Below are 21,476 nucleotides of genomic sequence, written 5' to 3'. Positions count from 1 at the left end.
ATATATGTATCTATTTATCTGTATATTGCCTTGCTTGGTTCTTGACAGCAGAGACTTCAGATAAGAAGGCTGCGAAGCGCAAATACTCATTCACGCACGCACACACACTTCCAGAGAAGGCAAGGACGGCTCTCGTGCTGGAACATCCGCCAGAGCGCTTCATTTCTGTGTACCGCGAAACACGTTTGCGGAGTCGAACGATTCAGTGCATTGAGTGGATAGTAACATAAGATAACTAAAAAAACTAAGTAGTAGTGATGCAGAGCCAGAACAGCGGCCGCCTCTACTCGGCAGATGAGCTGTGCACCGTCATTTGCAGCATCTTACAGGGAGTCGACAACACGGAGCGTCGCCGCAACGAGGCCGAGCTCACCCAGGCGCTGCAGCAGCCACAAAACATCGGTCAGCTCGTCACGATCCTGTGCGGGAGCGCAGACGGTACGCCGTCGTCTGCCTCTGTCGGCGCGCGGCAGATGGCCGCCGTTCTGCTACGCAAGCGAGTCTTTTCTCTCTGGCGGGTGTTGTCCGTCGAGCAGCAGCAGCAGCTCCGTCAGCTCCTTCTGCAGCAACTCGGTAACGAGACGGTGCGCCCGGTTCGCTTCGCCATCGCCCACGTCGTGACGCGCCTGGCGAAAGCCGACGCCAGCCATGGCGGTGGTGGCTGGCCGGAGCTGCACCAGGCGATTCGCGTTGCCGCGGAGGACAGCAGGGTGGACATGCGTGAGCTGGCGATGGTGCTGCTCTACAGCTTCGGCGAGGTCTTTGCGGAGGAGAACGCCCTCAGCGGGTTGGCAGCCGAGTCGGTGGTGCGCGGACTGGGGGATAGTGAGGTGGTCGTGCAGACGGCGGCGGTGAAGGCAGCGATGGTGCTGCTGCCGGCCCTGCACGAGCACCCCGCAGTGCGAAACGCCTTCCTCGCCCACGTGGTCCCTGCGTGTGTCACCGTGCTGGAGCAGGGCGGCGCTGTCGAGGCGAAGGTCCCGCTTTGCGTGAGTGTGCTCGAGCTGCTGGAGCAGCTCTTCTGCGATCTCACGGTCAAGAAGTACGGCGCCCTCTTACTGGAACTGGCGCAAGCCCTCGTGCGGCTGCTGGCGAACGCGCAAAACCATCCCCGTGTGCGTGAGAATAGCGGGTCCGCGCTGGGCCAGCTGGCGACGCTGAAGCCGAAGTTCGTCGCCTCGCCGCAGCTGCTGGACCCACTTGTGCAGGTCTGCCTGGCGTTGATGTCGGAGGACAACACCATCTCTATCGCCGACGACGGCACCGGCAACGTCGACGGCGAGGACTTCGGCAACAGCGAGGACGACGACGAGGATGTGGATATGCTGCACGTCATCTCCGCCTGCATGGTGGGCGGCCGCCTGCTCAGCGCCCTCGCCACCACCGTCGCCTCGAAAGCCTTCACGGCGGTCCTGCTGCCGTACATCTCGAAGGTGACTGACGCTCCAGCCAGCGTCGACGCCCGCACGCGCAAGGCAACGATGATCGCGCTCGCCTGCCTGGCGGAGGGCCACGCGAGCTACCTGCGCCGCCGCGTCGGCTACGTGCTCGGCGTCACGCAGGCACTTCTGCACGACGCAGACCCCGTCCCACGCGAGGCGGCCGCCTTTGCGCTGTCGTACTTCTGCGCCCACCTGCAGCCCGAGATCCTCCTGCACCGCGACGAGCTGCTGCCGATGCTCACCCCGCTGCTGCAGGACAGCAACGACCTCGTCCGCCGCCGCGTCGCGCAGGCCCTCGACACGCTGTGCGAGAACCTCGAGGAGAACTTGGACCCCTTTGTGCCGACGCTGCTACCGGCCGTGATGGCCGCCATCCCCATCAGCACACTCGAGACGCAGTGCCGGCTGTGCGGTGTGCTGTCTTCGATGGGCATGACCCGCTCGGCGTCCTTCGCGCGTCACGGCGCGGAGCTGCTGGAGGTGCTGCGGCAGCCCTTCACGCTGAACTCCCCCGAGACGATGGCGCTGCGCGCGCAGGCGACGGAGACGGTCGGCGTGGTCGGGGCCGCGATGGGCCGCGAGGCCTTCACGCCTTATTTTCCGATTTTTATGCAGGAGGTGGTCGCGAACCTGCAGACCCGCCACGCCGCCGTGCGGGAGCAGAGTTTCGGCTTTCTGGCGAACATGTGCGAGCTCTTTCGCGAGGACTTCATCACCTACCTCAACGACTCACTGCGCTGCGCGCTCGAGACAATCGCGGAGGACCGGGCCGTCTACAAGAACAAGCACCTGCTGGCGAAGGAGGAGGCGGCTTCCGGTGGCGGCGGTGCAGAGAATTTGGCCGCGTTTGCCGCGTGGAAAGACGACAACGGCTGCGCGGCTGCGGCTGCTGGAGAACGCAAAAACGAATACGAGGACGAGGATGAGGAGGAGGACGAGGACGGCGGCGACGATGCAGAGGAGATCCACCTGCGCGTGCGCACCGCTGATGTCGAGGAGAAGTCCTCCGCCGTCTACAGCGTGGGCGTTTTTGCGGATGTCTTGATGCGGCAGTTTGGCGAGGAGCAGATCGCGGCGTGCTGGGAGGCGCTGACAGGGCTGGACTCGCACTACTATCCGAACATCCGGTCCAATGCGCTGATTGCCTTGGCGAAGCTGGCGAAGGCCTCGGCGGGCATTCCCGTGGAGGAGATGCAGGCCCGCAGCAACGCCGCGGCGCCCGGGCAGGACGTGCTGCCGCTGCCGGTGCGCGACCGCGTCGAGGAGCTGCTGGGCATGCTGCTGCGCACCATCGAGGAGGAGGACTCGGAGAAGGAAGTCGTCGCTGCCGCGTGCGAGGCTGTGAGCATCTTACTCGGTTACTTTGGCACGCAGTGTTGCATTGACGGCCCGGACGCGGTGCTGCGGGATGTGGTGCAGCTGCTGCGCGGGACAATGCCGTGCCAGCACGACGGCGACGAATTCGGCAGCAGCGACGATGATGATGATGTGCAGAACATGACCTTTGAGGAGTATCAGCAGCGCCACCAAGGCGATGATGCCACCACCGACAAGGCGTATTACGCCCAGGGCAAGGATCCGCTGTTCTGCCTCTCCGACGAGGCCGCCGAGGCGCAGGCCACGGCCATCATGTCCGCCATGATGCAGCATCAGCAGAGCGGCCTGTCCGCCGCCCCTCCGCAGCTGCCGTCCCCCGGTGACCTTCCTCCGTGGTACACCACCGTGCGGCCCGAGATGGTGGTTCATGGGGTGCACCTGAGCGAGGACCACGACGAGGTCGTGGTGGATGCGGCGGCCGACGTGCTCGAGAGCGTGGCGAAGGCCTACGGTCCGCAGCTGGAGCCGTACATGCCGTTTCTCGTGCCGTTGTTGGCTCTGCACGCGGATGTCGCGACGCGGCCGGCGGAGGGCGTAGTGACTGGCGTCGGCACGCTCGCGGCGGTGCTGCAGGCCTACGCGACGGTGTGCCCTGGGCAGCCGAATCAGGGTAACAGCACCGCTTCCTCGGAGAAGCTCCTCGCGCCTTTCATGGACACCGCGGTGCAACTGAGCTTCGCGGTGATGGCCGGCTCGGATGAGTCGACGGCGAAGGCGAACAGCGCGTACCTGCTTCGCATTGTGGTGGAGGGGTGCCCGGCGTACTTTGCGCAGCACCCCGCGTTGGTGCCGCGGTGCTTGCAAGGTTTGTGGTCCATTGTGGGCAACGAGGACGAGGAGATCCCCGAGGCGGTCGACAACGCGGTGAGTGCCACTTGCTCGCTGGTGCGCTGTCTTCCTCTGCAGCACCTGCCGCTGGATCAGGTCATCCCTTCCCTCATGGCGCACCTGCCCATGAAGATGGACAAGGCGGAGAACGCGAACGCTATCCGCACCGTGTGCTACCTGCTTAGCGCGCCGCACGTCGCGGCCACTGCTGCCGGTGGTGCGTCATCGACGTCGAAGATGTGGCTGCCGGCGGTGGTGCAGGCGGTGGCGAATACGCTCGCCGCGCGCACGGTGGACGAGGCTGAGAAGCAGCTGCTGGTGCGGGAGGGCGCGGGGCCCTTCGCGCAGGCGCACGGAGACGCGTGGCAGCAGGCAAAGCAGCAGGCAGCGCTTTCGGCGGAACAGCAGGCAACGCTTCAGGCCTTTCAGCTATAAATCACCCCGAGGGCGGACGCGGAGGCTGTTGAGGGGGGAGGGAGAAAAGAAAGGAAAACAGAATCATGAAAGTAAACAGGTGTGGTTTTCTTTTGGTCTCAGGCTTGTGTGTGCGTGTGTCTGTGTATGCGCGGCGAATCCCCATCCCCCAATTCCCATCCCTCTCCCCACCGCCTTCTCACGGAGGCAGAAAGCCGGCCGGCGCGGGACGCTCTTCCACTTTTCGCGTCTTCACCGCCGCCTGCAAGATCTGTCGTCTTTAGCGAGTGTAAAGTGCACAGTGGAAGAGACGCATGATGAGAGTTGTGTAATGCGCTTAACGTTTAAGTCAATCTACCTGTAAGTAACAACCCAAGGAAAGCTGTCGCGGAATAATAATGGCAGTATTCATAGCAAGCAAAGTGCGTGTAGAACCTGAGCGCCTTCACTGCAGCATGATGTCGTGCTGAAACACGCATGCGGATGTTTTCTTGGGAAGGTATGGAGGTGTTCTGTGCTGTACGACAGCGAAGAGACAGAAAAGCAGGCAAAAAGTTGCCGCGTGAAGCAGACCGGCAGCGCCTAAACAACAGCAACAACGGCTTTGTTGGCTGTCTTCTCACTGGCTCTTTCACGACCTCCTCAACTCCCCCGCTTTGTCCACGGTGCGCCAGGGAAAAGGAAAAGCGACGTTTGTGTCTTCAACGCACTACGTGGGAGTCAAACCCGTTGTGTTCTGCTCCCTTTTTTTCTTCTGAACTTTCCTCCTCTGCCGTGAAAATCTCCTGCTTTCCCGCCAAGTCGAAACTGCCTGACGCTCTTCTTGGTTATTACTTTTTTTCATTACTTTGTTGGATGGAACTACACGCATTCGGGCTGCCAAGAAGAATCTCTCACCCAGACACATATATATATATATACGCTAGGCGTTTGTATTCTTCTTATATCCTACGTAAGACGCGCACAGGCGAGACTCGAAATCGGTTTTGTAAAATACCCAATACCGGGTTTTCTTCCTTCAATTCTTTTTTTCCTTTTCTTGTCCGTCTTGCTGCAGGGAGCGCTGTGACGTACATCGGCAGCGAGAAAACGTTATCGTCTCCGTTTCTCTCTTCATTCCTTCATTTGTCGTAGAGCTCTTTAGCGCAGAAGAAAGAAGAGAGAACCCGAGAAGAAACGGGGCGGGGTGGTGCTATCGACCTGAAAACTTTAAAGTAAGAATAAGGGACCGTTCTAGTAGAGCCGACACGTGCTTGCATAGGTTTAATTCGTGGTCCCTTCGTTTTGGCCGCTGCAACTTCGCCAAACGCAAGCCGCCGTCTGTTCTCCAATAGTTTTCTTCCTGCCGTTAGTTGTTGTTGCGGAACCGACCTGAGCGGCTGCTTTCATAGCTTTTCGCTTATGCCTTCTTCAAAGGCTCTTTTTTTTTCTTGGTTCTTACCAATTCGTGTGGTAACATAATAATACGCTGTAGAGGAAGCTACGGCAACTCGTCAACATGTTTCGCTTTCCTGTATCTCACACTCTCGTGATGCCGCGGTCATCGGCTGCGGTCGCAACGGCCGCCGCAATGGACACGCATTGCCGCTTCTCCAGCCACTGGACACAGCCGTCGCTTCAGCAAAGTCATGCGGCCGCACGTCGCACGGTAACGCGCGGCCTGGGCGACGTCAATGAGGATCGCGTCGCGCGCTGGTGTCGACGGCTGTGGGACATCACCCGCCGATCTGCGGACGCGGTGCAGCCGACGCATCTCCTGCCGCGGCCAAATCCCCTGCACGAGGCGCAGCTCAAAGTGATGGATGAGACGGCAGCAACGGCGGCGAGGCAGGCGGAAACACGAACAGCAGCAACCACAGCGGCGACGATCTCCGCTCCCACTCCAGTAGCTGCTGCTGTTGATGAGGCAGTTTCACCTGCCGCAACGAGTACGGTGACGTGCGACTCGATGGACGTCGATGCGCTCCTGGCCCGCTTACAGCACGCCATCCGCGGCGACGGCGGTCGCATTCCCGGCGCCATCGTGGAAGACGTGTGGGCCGTCTTTGACCTTCTCGTGCCGCCGTCGACGCAGGACGACGTCTCCGCGGCGAACATCACGCCCGAGATGGAGGAAAACTTCTTTGCCTTCGTCTCGACGCTGAATGAGCTCGATTTTGATCTGCAGGCGGTGGTGCAGGCAAGTAAGGATCTGGAGGTGAAGTTGGGTGTCTACCTGGGGCAGCTGCGTCAGCTGGAGGACAAGGAGAAGCAGCTCGCGGCGGTGCGGTTGACGCGGTGCGCCACGGACCGCGCCAACGAAGCGAGCGAGTTCACGGAACGGCTGATGAAGGCGAAGACGGAGGTGATGCGGTGCTGCTTCCAGGCCCGCAACGTCGGTGCGCCGCTCTACTACACGTGGCTGCGCCACACCGCCTCCTTGTCGGACGGTCTGCGCCGCCTCATGCACTTTCGCAAGCTGGCGCATCACTTCGAGACGCTGTGCAAGAGGCGCATTAAGGAGTTCAGCACGCAGCTGACGCCAGCGAAGTCGGACCTCACCGCCGAGGCGAAGGATAACCTGGTGCGGCAGCAGTTCAAGTGGCGGAGCCGTCAGATGGAGCTCGGCCTCATCGACAACGCCCTTTCCTTGCTATTCCACGACTTCTTTGCGAAGGAGTACCTGGTGATGGAGGAGCTGACATGGTTCTCGACTCCGCCGTCGCTGTTGGATCAGATTATGCGGGCCGAGGGCGTCCACCCCTTCGTGAACGGCATCGACGACATGCGGTACCGACTGCAGCCCACCCACCACCGCCACCTCTTTGCGTTCCTGCACCCGGCCGTGGTTGAGGAGCCGCTGATTGCGGTGCAGGTGGCGCTGACGCACGGCATTGCGTGCTCGGTCGACCGCATCCTTGGCCGAGCGACACCGCTGGCCGACCCGGCGAACACCACAAAAGCTGCCGAGCTGTTTCGGCAGCTACGGGCAGCAGAGACGTCCCACACCGCCGGCGAGACCGCGGCGGAGATTGCGGACGGCAACGTGAACACTGCGATCTTCTACAGCATCAACTCCGCGCAGAGTGCGCTGCGTGGGATGGACATGGGCAATCGCCTCATCAAGCGGGTGGTGAAGGAGATCGAAGGGAACATCAACGCGAGTCGTCAGGGGTGCAACTTGATGCCTATTCTCACCTTCAGCACCTTGTCTCCTATCCCCTTGTATGTGAAGTGGCTCGCGGCGGAGGTGGCCGCGTTGGCGACGAAGGCGATGCGTGGCACTGACGCAACGACGGCGGCGGCCGCGTCGACCGGCATCTTTGGCGCCAAGTTAACGCAGGCAGAGGAGGAGCAGCAGTACCTTGCACCGCTGCGCGAGGCCGTGGCGGGCTACATCCTGCGGCATCCGACGGTGCTGACAGAGGAGGCGAGGGCGGTCGCTGCCAGTGCAGCGGCGGTGGGGCCCAAAGGCGATGGTCATCCCAGCAAGGTCGCAGAGGATCCTGCGGCTGCGAATGTCGCGGCTCTTCGGTACCTGCTTCGCCTCTTCCAGACCTCCCCGACGGACACGCCGGCCGCCACCGCAGGAAACGGTGTCGCTGCTGCCGCTGCTGCGGCGGGGCAGTGGTGGAATGACCACGCTTTTACAGGCGCGTTAGAGGGGCCGCTGCTGCGGTCCATCGCGGTGTACCTGTGCAACGTGAAGCGCCACGGCAGCGCTCGCATTCACGACCCCGTCGGCAACTTCCACGTGTCGAACGGTGCGACGGTTTACCGGCTTAACTACCTGGGCAACACCACCGCACAGGGCAGCCGCGAAAGCGCCTGTGTAATGGTGAACTACTGGTACGACCTGCCCACGGTGTCGTCGAACTTGACGGAGTACGAGGCGAGTCAGCATGTGGCGCTTGGGGAGCCGATTGAGGCGCTGCTGGGGGCCGAGGCGCAATGAGACGCATGGGAGAGAGAGAGAGGGGGAGGAGGGAAGGGGAGAGACGTCCAGCACACGTGCGCAAACGGTGGGCGATCAGCGGAGAGAGAGGGAACGGGAAACCGCCTCCGCAGCCTTTTCCTTTTCTCCCCTGCCTCCCTGCTCTATCGTGAATACGCCAACAGGGAATAAGCATCCTTGTACATTTGTTGTTCTCTTCTCTCTCTTGCTGACTCCCTTTTGTTTTAGTAATTACGTACCTCTCCCTTTGTAAGTTCGTTTGTCTTTCCCCCCTTGCCTTTCTCGCCTGCACCGGCGTGTGGAGGATCTCCGCAGATCCAAAATCCCACCCAGCCTTTTTTTTTTTAGCGCTTCATCCGAAAGAGAATCCGCAGAAAGAAGAAGAGGAACAGGGAATTGAATGTCTCGACAACAACCTTTACGGCTCCACATCTTCCGTGCGCAGGCGTATACATGCGTATTTTTTGTTTCGTGTTCTGCGAGAGCGAGAGAGAGAGAGAGGGGCGTGTGTGCATGCATGCGCCGCGCCTTCTTCTTCCAATGCTCACTGCTGGAACCCTTCCTCGCAGAAGCTTTACTGTCATCCGCAAGAGATCAGCAGAGTTTCAGGAGCAGAACTCTTCGCTCCTTTCTCCTTTTCTCACGCCGAGTCGTCCGCATCTTCCACCTCGTTTTTCTGTCGTCTGCCCCCCCCCCCCCCTGTACTCTGTCGTGCTGGGCGGCAACCGCAGCCACGCCGCTTTTGTCAGCACCAGCAACTTCGAAGGGAAACAAAATCCCCGTGGACTCCTAATATATATACATATATTTTCTTCCTTGCCCGCTACAGCGCCAACGCCACCCCACGCCCTTTGTGCTGCGTAGGAAGACAATAAGACTCAAGTACAGAACACGTAATAATAACATCCAACACCACCACAGCAGTTTGGCACGGACGACGAGGATCGTTAGAGAAAGAGGGGGTGCGAGCAAAAGAACTTTTCGTCGTACGATATCGGCGGGGGGCCAACAACTCTTTATCTTTTTCTCCCTTTTTTTTTTAGATATACACACGAGTGAAAACGCCAAAGAGAAGACAAGAAAAAACGCCCATAAGAATCTCGCTGAAGTTCTCGCCTCACAGCTGTGTGACGTCCTCCGTCCCTACCTGTCCTAATAACAAACACCATCATCATTATTATTCTTCTTCGGGGGTTTCCTCGTTTGTCGTTTTCTTTTCCCTCAAAAGGGAAGGGGATCTTTGAAATTTGCAGCCTTTTTGAATAACACAAAAAAATCTATATTTATGTATATATGCCTTTTCATATTCGATTCTTTGGCAGGTGAAAGCAGTCCGTTGAGGCCCTTCCCCCCCCTCCCTTCTCCCCCTCTCCAAAAACAGAGAGCGAGAACAAACACCCCGAGCGAAAGCCCCGGCACTGCTGCAGGCATCCATCATTTTTTCTTTGTTGTTGTTGAACCGCTGTCTTTCTTCGTGTGTGTGCGTGCATGTTGCTGTCGCCGCCACATTAGTATCATTTTTCGGTAACGCGCCTTTTCTCTTCTTTTTTTCTTCTTCGTCAGTATAGCGAAAGAGGGGCGTCGTTTCTCCTAACTCGTTGCCGTCCTCCCGTCGACGCTCTTGGTTTGGCGTTTCTTCAATGCTTGTTCGATGTAAAGCTGTCCTATTACTATCACCACTATTGCTGTCTTTCGCTATATATACGTTAGCTCTGCCTATTTTTTTTTTAAAAGCTATTTTCTTTAGACTTTCTTGGAAATTGAAGCACATACCAGTTTTTTCTGCCTGTGCCTGCCCTGTTGCACCCATCACGGGTGAGCCTGCTGATCGACACCCTTCATACCGGGAGCACTCCACAGTGCTGTGAGGGCGAGGCATGCCTACCGACAACGCCACTGCCGCCGCTGCTGCTGCCGTGGAACGGCAGGGTACCGCGTCGACCAACGAGGAGAACGCTTCCTTCGCGATGCTCGTCCCCACTGCAGAAAGAAGCGTGGCATCACCCACGTCACCCCGTGCACCCACGTCCACCTTTCAGTCCCCTCTACGTGGCCACCCCAGTCAGGGGGAGAGCCGCACGTCAGCGCTGAGGCGCCACATAACCCCGTCCACTCTACTCAGCGAGGTCCTCAATGACCCCCTCTTTCAACTACTCAACCCCACCCACGCCGCCGCCGGGCCAGCCGCTGCGACAGCAGCACGTAAGGTAAACTCGCAAGAGACGTCGCTTCTCACTTCAGCGATGCTGTCATCGACCCGTGCCGCCTGCTCACCCGACTCCCACTCGCCGACCTCCCCGAGCGTGAAGGAGTCGGCGGAGCCGTCGTCCGTGAAAGCAAATCCCCAGGAGGTCGCACTGGTGCTGCCCAGCAGCCACGTCCCTCCCCCGTCCATGCTGCTCATGGCCTTGGCAGACATGGACGTCCTGCAACAGTCCTTTTACGCCCACACCAGCGTCTGGCCGGCAAAGGCGCAGCTGAGTGAGTTCAAGAAGCTCGTCGCCGCCTCGATGAAGGCGGAGCTCGCACGTGGCGCATTTCTGAACGAGGGACAGGCAGTGAAAGACACGAGGAGCGAGAGGACCGGCGCGGCGGCGCACAGCGGTGATGACGACAAAAAGGCAGCGGCGGCGCGGCAGGCGCACGACGTCGCTGTCCGCACCGCGCTGTACAGCGCACACGGCTTCCTGCACGGCACGGAGGCGGTGCCGACGGGTGTACCGAGGGCACATCTGCAGCGCGCACGGCAGAAGTGGGTGCGACAGTACCGCAGCGCGTGCGTGCAGCGGCGACTGGAGAAGGTTCAGCGTTACCGCTACGAGGTGTGGCGTCTGCAGCACGGCCCCAACACCCGACGCGGCGAGCAAGTGCCGCGGGAGGGATCTGTCACGCCCGTCAGTCCAGCCGTCGCGCCGGCCACGACGTGCGCGGCGCTGAAGCCGCCGTACTGGCGCGAGACACCGGTGGACTTGCCGGCCGGCACGGAACCGGCGGACGCGGAGGCGGTGCCGTCGAGGGGCGACGCGCTGCGGAACGCGGCTGAGCGGCGCCGCCGTCTTTTGTCGCCGTCGGCGAATGCTTTTGGTGTCGCCGCGGCAACGGCGAGCGAGGAGGCCGCCGTGATGACGGCTGCGTGGGAGATGGACCTCTACGATGACCTGCAGCTCGTCTTGACAGCCCACATGAGCGGCCCCGCTGCGGATGAGGCGGCCTTGAGCAGTGCAATGGAGACTTCAGGGTCGTATTTGCATGGCGACACAGCATACAGCACAGGTGCAACAGGGCTGCTCGCCTCGGAAGGTGGTTCTGGCGGCACGACGGCAGCCGATCTGCTGCGACCGCCAGCCGACCTCACCCAAATGCAGCTTCCATTGCCTGTCTTTGTCTACGTGATGAGCCGCTACCTCTTCCTCGCCCACTACGCCGTTCACTTCCCGCCGGGACTCTTCAGCAGTGCGTTGATCAACCCTTTTTATTTCCCCGACTCCGCGCAGTGCACGGCGGCGTACGCGTTGCGCGCGGTGCCTGTGCTGCGGCGCGAGGCGGAGGTCGTCCGGGCAAACTACGCGCTTCAGCTGGCCGACGCGCACAGCTGCTTCCCGGAACGGGTACAGTCGATGGAGGTGCCGCTGCCCCCAGACGATGCTCTGCACCTCTGGGAGCTGCTGTGCCCCCCGCAGCAGCAGGACCGGGCAGGGCGGTGGCAGCCCGTGCCATGGGGCCAGCTCCTACCGGACGAGGAAGACGCGCTGCTGGAGACCGAGTACGCGAGTCCTGTCAGTGCTGCTGGTGGTGGCCGGGCTGCACTGTTGTCGCCCGCCGCGTTGGGGCACCAGGAGAGGCCGCTGCTCGGCTTCGCGTACGGCCGTGCGGCCCGCCGCGGCTACCGCGACCGCCTGCAACAGCTCGCCCAACACCCTGTCCTTCTCGCCGAAGTTCAGCGCCTGCTCACCATGTGCGAGGAGGTCGCCATGCGCTTCTTCGCCACGGTGGACACGGAGCAGCGCGGCTGCATCTCGTGGGAGGACCTCACGGGTGCGCTGATCGAAGAGGCGGACATTCAAGATCACCAGCTGAAGGTGCGTGAGCACGCGGCGCAGCTGACCCGTGCCAGTGCGTCGGTGTTCGACCGCTACGTCGTCGAGCCGCTGGCGCCGGAGGTGGTGCGGCTCGGCTACACCGGCGCCGTTTTCGAGGTACGGCACAGCGCATCGCTGGTGATGCTAGAGGGCGTGGCGGACTACGCCGTGTGCGATGGCACGCAGCTCGGTAGCATCCATCAGCGCTTTTTAGTTCGTCCGGTGGAGGTGGTGCTGAAGGAGCTGGAGGCAGTGCCACGTGACGCCTTCGGCCGACCGTTGCGCTCGGCTGGCGCTTTTGCGGACGGAGACGGAGGCGGGGAGGGGGCGGAGCTGAAGGGCGGTGGGGGCAAGGGCGGTGCAAAGGGCGGTGGTGGTGGTGCCGCTGACGGCGGCTACGATGCCGCACTGCGTCAGCACCCGTGGCGCAATAATCAGCGGCCTGTTCGCGCCTTCATGCGCTACGAGGACGGGCGACGGCTGCAGGAGTCCACGGCGCTGAGTGTGCTGCAGCAGCTGAGCGGGTCAGACCCAGCTGAGGACGACCTAAATGGCTTTTCCTCCTCGGCCTACGGGAGGAAAGGACCGACGGGGGACGGAGAATCGTCGCCGCTGGTGCGGATGCACCAACCCGCCAAGCCCGTCGCCCTGCGCGCCGTCATGGCCGTCGAGGACGTCTCGTCATACGTGCCGTGGACCGTTTTCGTTGTCCTCGGCAACGACATGCTGCTCCGCCTGTACAGCAGCAACCGGGCCGTGCAGGCGTTGCCGGAGGCTGGGCTGCTGCGCTGTGCGGAGACGGTGACCTGCATGGAGTGGGCCGCAGGGGGCAGTCACGGGAAGGTGAAGCTGCTGGAGAAGGACACCCCACTCGCCGGCCCCTCCGCGTCCTCGCCCGCGGAAGGGCCGGCCAGCGCCACTGGCACAACACCGTCGTCTGCTGCGACGCCTACCAGCCCGTCACGGCCGCTCTCTCGGCTCTCCATCCAGCGGCAGGAGTACCTGATCCTCGGCACCCGCAGCGGGGCGCTGTGCTTGGTTGACCTGTACGCGGTCCTGCACAAGGTACCGCGCCTCACTGCCATCCCAACCCCTGCCGCCCCCTCGCCCGGTCTGAGCGCGGTGCATCAAAGTGACAGCAGCGGCAGCAACGGCGGCGGTGGTGGCACGGATGGGGCAGGCGGCACGGGTAAGCCCACCTCGGAGCGGATCGGATCCTCGAGCAGCGCGTGGAGTGGGTACCGCGCTTTGGCGCAGCGCACGTACTACAGCCACATCGATCCTTTCGTGCTCCACGAGCGGCAGGTGCACGCCCCGGGCACCCTCGTCTGCTCCGTCGTCGCGGCGGCGTCGAACGGGCTCTTTGTGTCGAGTGGGCTGGACGGCGACGTCTTCACGATGCGGCTCGGCTACCCAGGATACACCGCTGCGTCTTCGCCTCATAATCGAGCCGGTCGCGGCCTCTTCCCCGCTGCGCGTCCCGGCGTCACAGCCATCAACCTGGACGGCACGACGACCACCACCGCGGAACGTCCGCTCCTCTGCATTGAGGTGCTCCATCGGCTGACAGTGAGCGAGACCGGTGTGCGATACGCCCTGCCGATTCCATCCCTGTCGATGCTGGCGGTGCAGACGGTGTCCAGCAAGGTGTACTTGTACCACACCTCCGTGCTGCCGACGGCCGCCCCAGTTGTCGACGGTGGAAGAGCCGCGGGGACGGGGGGCAGGGGGGAGAGAGCGCTGACAGCGTCGCCGCCGCCGTTGCCGCCGCTGTCGCCGTCGTCGTCTTCGCCTGCCGCCGCGGCGAACCCTCCATCCTCTTCATCGCGGCTGGAGCTGTACGACGCTGCCTCGCCGCACCTCGGTGCCATGGTGGCGGTGATCGCCGTGGAGGAACTCGATCAGCTGCTGACGGTGGACAGCACCGGCTACGTGAAGGTGTGGGGGCTACGCCAGACCCTCCCCCTCACCTCCTTCTACGCCGTGGCCCCCGTGCAGGCGGCGAACGCGAGCGAGCCCGTTCTAGGGCAGAGCACTGCAGTTGGCGAAAGCCGAGGCGGTGGCGGCGGTGACGGGGCCCGCAACCCCGCGTCCTCCACCCAAGGAGGGGCCACCGGTGCAGCCGGCAGCGACACGAACAGTGGCAACGGCAAGGAGAACAGAGGTCTCGCCTCTTCCTTGCTGCGCACGACAAAGCACAGCATCGAGGCTGCTGTCGACGCGACGGAGAGCCGCCTGCAGCCGTGCCTCTCCGCCGCTTACAACTACGCCAGTCGGCAGCTCTACGTGATGGGCAGCAACAACGCCGCCCTCTGCTTCTTCATGAGCGGACAGTCCAGCGCACGCGCCCACACGAACCCGCTGCGGGCGCTTCTGATCGACACCGCGTCGAAGGGTCGCGGCCAGCTGCACCGCCGCCTCATCAGCTTCAGCAGCGCGGACTGCCGAGTGTGGTCGCTGCGGACGGGCGCGATGGAGCTCGGCATACGCGCCAGCAACGCTGAGTACCGCCATCTCTTCGACCACCGAATCACCGGCCGGCCAGACGGGGTGGCGACACGGCGGAGCAAACTGGAAGGCAACGGCGACGAGGGAGTCGGTGGCGCTGTGCGCTCTCGCTCGAACAAGAACGCACGTAACGCGACAAGCGCGGTGACAGCATCCACGGCAACCACAGCGCTGGCGCTCGCCAGCCTGACAGCCCTCGCGTCAACCACCGGGGAGGCGCGCCGGCTGCTGCCGCGCTCGGTCGAGGACGTAATGCGGGCCGTGTCGGCGCGTCCAAGCAATGCTCGCCCCCGCGCCCGCAGCCTGCGTGGGGCGGCGTTGTCTGGCGCGGTGGGCGGGGGCTCCCTTCGCGCGGCCTCGGCGGGCGTCGCGAGGGGCAATCCGAACCCGCCCAAGACGGCCAAAGCAGGCGGCAACCCCCCAGCCCCCGCCCCGCGCCCGAACGGCCGTGCCGACCTCAGCGCCTTCGCCGCCGGCGAAGTGGATGACACGGACCTGTTGCTGCCCAGCGCCCTACGCGATCACAACGTCCTCACCAGCGATATCCGCTGCGCCTGTCTTGGGCCGGATGGGCAATGGATCGGCTACGCGCTTCTGCACGGCGAGATACGCCTCCACCGCACCGACTCTGGCAGGTTGCTGCACACCTTCATTACCACTCCGCCGTCCATGACGGAGCTGCTGCAGGCGGCGCTGCACTACGAGCACTTGTTTGCACTATCGTCCACTTCGTCGTCGGCGCCGTCACCAGCTGCGTCCACATCCACGCCGTTCGCTTGGTCGACGTCCGCCCTGGAGGCTGCACCGGCGAAGGTGAACTCTGCTGCTGCTGCCAATGGGAACAGGTCTGCACGAGCGGCACCGGTGCTGTCCAAGAGCGGTGCCGCCGGGGCGACAGCAACAGCCGCCGGCGCCGCCAAAGCCCCGTACGCGTCACCGCGATCCAAGCTGACACCCGTGGCGTACGCGCAGGCTGTCGCGGTGGTCCTTCAGCGTCTCCTCGCCTCTCTCAAGACCGGTCAGCGCTTCGGCTCCTTCTCCGCCTCTTCACGTGCCGGCGCGGCGTCGTCCTCGGCCGCTGCCGCATCCGGTGCTGCTGCTTCAGGCGGCGGCGGCGTAATGGCCGAGAGCGGCAGCCGTGACGTCCACCGCGAGCCCCTCTCGATGTTCTACGTGGAAGCGTCGCAGGAGCTCTTCGTCGTGTACGCCGACGGCCTCGTGCGGGTCTTCACGCTGCTCGGCCACCGCACCACGGCCACGCGCGTTATTGTCTCACGTACGCTGGTGAACCGCGCCTTGGAGCAGGTCCGACGGGTGCTCGATCGGCAGTGGCAGTCGCCGCAGGCCTCCCTCAGCCGGATGATGGCACTCGCCGACGGTAAGGCGGGTGCGGGCGAGGCCCCGAACGCACCGCTGCAGCTCCGCCACCCGCACCAGAGCGTGTCCCTGCAGGAGCTACTGATGACGGGTGCCATCACATCCGCGGGGCTGACCGACGTAGACGTGGGCACTGCAGGCGCAGACGCGAGCGCCTTTCAGACGGGCAGGGGCGTCGCCCCCTCCACGTCGCCGCCGCAGCGCGGCGCGTCCACTTTACTCGCCGACGCCACCAACACGCTCGAAGGGACAGCGGGCACGCGAGGGCGGGCGAGCGCGTCGCCAACCTCGACCACCGTCATTGCGGATGCTGCGCTGACGTGCAGCCCCGCCCCCATCGCCGCAGCTGGGGCGCCAGACGGTCTTTTTCTTGTCGCCGCCGCTTCCTCTGCGGCCGCATCGGCGATGCCGCGACAGCTGGAGCCGGATGTCGTGCTGCTCGCCAGCGCCAGCCCGCCATTGGGCTTGATCTGCCTTGTCCACGCTAGCGGGTTGGTGACGGTGATGGACGTGCAGGCGAGCGGCGATGACCCGTTGGCGGGGCTCGGCAGCCGGTTCGCCAGCGACGGGGACGGCGTTGAAAAGCCCTTCTTCGGTGCGGCCTCCGCTGCTGCCAGCGGCGGTGGTGCTGCTGAGGGCGGCGACGGTGTGGGTGACTCCAGCCGCAGCCAGTCAGGGGTAGTCGTGCACAGCTTCATGACCACTGATGAGGTGACGGCAGCAACCTTCCTCGGTGCCTACCCGTGCCTCGTCCTCGCGGACCGTCAGCGGACACTTTCTTTTCACCTCGTGAAGGGCGCGAGTATGTTGGCGATGCTTGGCGACTTCGCGGAGCGCCTGCGGCGGGATGCGACGCAACTGCTGGGCGGTGGTGCCCTGACGAAGCTGTCGCCTGGGGCGAGCGCCACAGGAATGGGCCGTGGGAGTGCGGCGCAGTCTCCCTCCTCGTCGTCGACGTCGTCCACGCTCATCTGGACAACACCGATTGATGAGACCTGCGCCTCGGTGCACGTGCTCGGCAGCGTGACGGTGCTCGCCTTCGACCCCTTGTACGCGGCGCTTTACGTGGGCACCTCGCAGGGCTACATCATGTCTTACCTGGTCCGTCGCCTGCTCCTCGCCTTTCAGCTGACGCCGGTGTTCCTGCGTGGGGTGGACGGCGTGGCGGTCACGTCCTACGCCACGGCGCTGCAGCGGCGGGGCTGCCGTCATCCACTGACGTTGTCGGACCCACACGCCGCGGCCGCTGCACGGAAGGGCGCCGACGGCGGTCATGTGAACTTTCTGAGGAACCTGGTGCACGTTTTCTTCGGTGTCGCACCGGCGAGCGTGCGGGAGCGGCTCGCGGGCGGTGTGCCGCTCGGAGACGAGGCGGCTCCGGCTGCCACGGCGCCCCTACCGCTTTCGTACGACGCGCACGGCAGCGCACTGCTGCACTTCTATGAGGCGCAGCAAGAGTTGTTCCGCCCTTCGTCAACTGCGGATGCCGGCTCGAATGCGAGCCCGGGCGGCGCCTTGCTCACCGCCCTTCAGCGGTCCCCTGCGACTCTCTTCACCGCCGCTGCTGTGCTGCACGACGCCGTCACGCGAATGCACGCCGCTGCCGCAATGAGGCGCAGCACCGGCGAGAGACAGAGTGGCAGCAGCAGCCGCAGCGACAAGGTGGCGACCTCGGTCGAAGTGCATGACACCCAGCCGTGGTGGGACACCGTGGCCGGCGGCGGACTCGTGAGGGAGTACGTAACGCAGCAGTGCGGCGCGGCGGGCGAGCTGAGCGTTTGCGGTGACGGGGCGGCCTACGCGTCCGCTGAGGGCCATCGTGGGAGCAGCGTGGCTGCAGGGATTGTGGATCCGGAAAGTTCGTTGGCAGACACCGTGCTGGAGCTCGACGGAGACGCGGTGCGGCTGCTGCGGGAGTGGATTTGCTCCGCCGTCGTCGTCGCTGCTGCTCCTGACGCGTCCTTAACGGTCGGTTTCGCGGATGCGGGCCAGTCTTCGACGGGGCAGCAGCCCGGCCGCTCGAACAGCTCGGCGAACAGCAGCGCGAGTGGCACCCTCCCCCCGCTTTCGGCCACGCAGTCGGCGACGGGACCCCGTCCGTCCGACGCTGCCGCTGACGCCGTTGCTGCGGCGACGGTGCCCGTCCCGCGCCTCTCGAAGATGAATGAGGCGCCGCCGACCGCCACGACACCCCGCTCCATCGCCGACGCCCTCGTGCAGGAGGTGGAGGAGGAGTTGCTCTTCGGCGACACCGCCCCGGCTCTTTGCGAGCGGCGCGGCAGCCAGCCCTACGCGGCCACGGCCGCCGTCGACACGCTGGCGGGGCGGCACGGACGGCACCCCGTCACGGAGGGCTGGGTGGAGCCGCTTTTTACGCGTCACGCCGTCGCCATGGCCAGCCGATCTCCGCTGTGTCTCCTCACGCCACCCGCCATGCTCGAGCGATCGCGACGGGAGCGGCTGGACCGGCAGGCACGGCGCACCGCAGCAGAACTCAGGCTCGTCAGCGCCACTGCTGGTGCTGCGGATGCTGCTCCTGCGAGTGAGAAGGCCAGCGGCGGCGCGCAGGTGGAGTGGGATGCGTACGTTGAGGGGGCCCCACCGGACTACCTCGCCGACATGCTGAGCCGGCCGGGTCAGGTGCTGCCGGAGGCGGAGCGGCAGGCGCTGCGGCAGCGCACGATCACCGCCCTGCAGTGTCGCCGCAACGGTTACCTCTGCGTTGGCCACGCCGACGGTGGGGTGACGCTCTGGACGCCGTACGCGTGCGGCCGCCTCGAGAGCCTGTGCCCCAGCACCTCGCTCCCAGCATCGCTGGAGCGGCTGTCGCAGTCGGTGCGGCTGCACTTCGAGTACGTGCACGAGCGAATTGTGCTGGAGCGCCGACGCCGCGCCTTCGAGGGTGCGGTGCACAACAGGAGCCACAACGAGCAAGAGGGAAAGGCGCACATGAAGCAGCGGATACGGAAGCTGCTGCTCGACCATCACCTGTCGCAGCTCCACCTGGAGGCGGACGACGGCGACACACGCGGCAGGGACTTCAGGGAAGTCCGACGGATGTCCGTTGCGAACGTGCAGCCGCCGGCGGGGGTGTGGGAGGGGGAGCTGCTCACGATGCGGCCGCTGCTCTGTCTGCTGCTCGGCATCGCCTCCCCGGCGGAGCTGCGGGCTCATCAGCTCTCCCTGGAGGATCTTTGTTTCCTGCCGCTGCGTATGGAGAGCATCGCGTCCCTTGAGGCGTTCAAGGCGGAGTGCTACATGGAAGCGGTGGAGATGGCGGTGCAGCGGCTGCGGCGGGAGTTGACGGAGGCCGACGATGCGAGCCCGACCGCGACCGCAGCGCCGAGACGAGGTGACGGCGGTGTGGACAGCCAACTCGTCCCCAGCAGGCTGGGCGCCCCAGCAACCAGCACCACCGCCGCCAGCGCTTACCTGCTCTCCCGATCGGCGTCACTCACGGCGGGGCGTCTGCGTCAGATTTCAATCACTTCCGCGACCACCGCCGTCACCTCGGCGGTCCGCTGCGTCTACGATTATCCGCTTTCCCGCCTGGCGCAGGTGCTGAACGCGCCGTTCCACCCGTACGGCTCGCCCGGACTGACGACCTTCCCAGGGGCGGTGCGGCTGCTGCTCCATCGCGCGCTCGAGGGCGCACCACTGCACGCGGGCACCGGACGGCTCTCGCGTGTCTCGCTGACGCACGTGCATCAGGCAGGGGCAGCGCCGAACGCAGCGAACGCGTCGACGACCACGACAGCGGCGGCGGCGGCGAACGGGCCGGCGGAGGGCGAGTACTTCGAGGTGTGTCACGCATTGCAGCTGGCAGAGGTGCACGCGGAGACGCAGTGGGAGATGGGGGAACTGCACCGACTCTGGACTCGCCTGCAGCGTGCCGAGGACCCCGTACGCGTCCGCCTGGACTTCAGCGTCAGTGCCAGCTCGCGAAGCGGACGGCGCGGCGATGCTGAGGACAGTGTGGAGGACTCGAGCGTGCGGCTCCCGCCAGGCAGCGCGGCCGCCGTCTCCGCTGCGGTGCACCGCCAGCTTCTGCGGGAGTTGGAGGGCCGCCTCACGGCGCTGTCGCAGCGCACTAGCGCGGGTTCGCTGCTGCTCCACGTGGGTCTGCAATTGCGCTCGGGCGGCGACGTGCGCGGCACGAATAGCGCTGACTCCTCCTGCGCCTTCGCCTTTGCACGACGGACCCCCGGCAGCGGGTTGGCGTGGGTGCAGGCAACAATGCAGCAGCAATCTCTCTTCGCTTTTGCCGAGCCGCGGCTGCAGCTCCCCGCGCCGAGCCTTCGACGCCCGCCGGCCGCCGGCACGACGACGAAGCTCCGGGCCGCGGCGGTGGTGAGTGAGGCGCGTCGCTGCTGGCCGCTGTCCGCGACAGACGCTGCCGCTGCTGCTGCACCGCCGCTCTCTTCGTTCGCGCCGACCGCGGCGGTGTTGGACGTCTCTCCCATCTCCTCCACGTCACTGGCAAGTGTTGCCTCGGCGCCCGCCCCGACCGTCACGCTGTGCCACCCACTCCCAATCGAAGAGGCGCACGACCACGACGACCACCACAACCTCGTCGCAGGCCTCGGGACAGCGGCGGCGGAGGGGGCCGTCAACTCGGAGGCATCCTTTCCAAACAAGTCCTCCACCGTGCCGGCGGCCTTCCTGACGGAGATAAACGCCGATGTGCTTATGGCGGACAGCAACGTCTCCGATGACCAACGCCCCGTGTCGCCGTTGCAGGCCGTCTTTCGCGAGTTTGAGCAGCGACGTACACGACACGATACATCTTCCTTTACTGGTGCCTCAGCCTCGTCATTGCCGCCGCGCTCGATGACGTTGCTCCGACAGCCACACGAGCTTCGCGCCGGGCCGCTCGTTCCACGTCATCGGACAACGCTGGCGCGGACGGGCAGCAGCCCGCTGGTCCGCGCGCGCCAGGACGGGGCTGCGAGTGCCGGTCCGTACAGGCCCTGGCGTGCGTTGCCGATGGGCTATTCCGCGGGTGTGGTGGGCGCTGCCGCGGTGCCGGCGGAGGGAAAGCGAAGTCTGCCCTCCCCCTCGCCCCCGCCGCCGCCCCATGCCAAGACGACGATGAGGCGCGGCCCCACGCCGAACTCCTCGCACGCGTGCGTCTCGCTGCTCGGGAGATCGGGCACAACGAAATGACGAGGGAAGGCTGACCAAGGCGCTTTTGGTTTTGTCTGTTCTCGTTCTTTGTCTGCTGTTATGGTATCATGCGATCTTCGTTGTTTTGGCGATGTGGACATTGTTATTAGTACTGTTATTAGAGGAGCTTCAATGCTGTTGGAGGTGCTGCGCTGTGTTATGTATCATGAGACCCCTTTATTTATTTCTTCCCGGATGTGCAATGCGATTATATTACTCAACCAAAGAGAAGAGACGGCGAACACATTGGTTCGCAGAAGCGATGGAGCAGGAAGGAAAGGAAAGCTTGTGTGTGTGTGTACGTGGTGACGCTCGCACTCCGCTAACGTTGAAGAGTTGATTGTATACTCC

General features: G+C 64.1%; 3 protein-coding genes across 3 annotated transcripts; all 3 read left to right on the top strand.

Moving 5' to 3' along the window:
* Nucleotides 1–47: 47 nt before the first annotated feature.
* ABB37_09291 (hypothetical protein) lies at nt 48–4,082 on the top strand (the record flags this gene model as incomplete). The annotated part of the gene is made up of 1 exon (XM_015808684.1): nt 48–4,082. Exon 1 carries the CDS (start codon nt 258–260, stop codon nt 4,080–4,082), a length of 3,825 nt encoding a protein of 1,274 aa, XP_015652735.1. The 5' UTR covers nt 48–257.
* A 652-nt stretch (nt 4,083–4,734) lies between these two features.
* Nucleotides 4,735–7,995, top strand: ABB37_09290 (putative mitochondrial malonyl-coa decarboxylase-like protein; the record flags this gene model as incomplete). The annotated part of the gene is made up of 1 exon (XM_015808683.1): nt 4,735–7,995. The coding sequence occupies exon 1, from the start codon at nt 5,560–5,562 to the stop codon at nt 7,993–7,995; it is 2,436 nt and encodes an 811-aa protein (XP_015652734.1). The 5' UTR covers nt 4,735–5,559.
* Nucleotides 7,996–8,725: 730 nt separating this feature from the next.
* On the top strand, nt 8,726–21,125 carry ABB37_09289 (hypothetical protein; the record flags this gene model as incomplete). The annotated part of the gene is made up of 1 exon (XM_015808682.1): nt 8,726–21,125. Exon 1 carries the CDS (start codon nt 9,873–9,875, stop codon nt 21,123–21,125), a length of 11,253 nt encoding a protein of 3,750 aa, XP_015652733.1. The 5' UTR covers nt 8,726–9,872.
* Between the last annotated feature and the right edge of the window lie 351 nt (nt 21,126–21,476).

Source organism: Leptomonas pyrrhocoris, assembly GCF_001293395.1.
Source record: "Leptomonas pyrrhocoris isolate H10 chromosome Unknown, whole genome shotgun sequence".
NCBI lineage: Eukaryota > Euglenozoa > Kinetoplastea > Trypanosomatida > Trypanosomatidae > Leptomonas > Leptomonas pyrrhocoris.
Note: the sequence above shows the minus strand (reverse complement) of the source record. Positions and strands in the feature narration are given on the sequence as shown.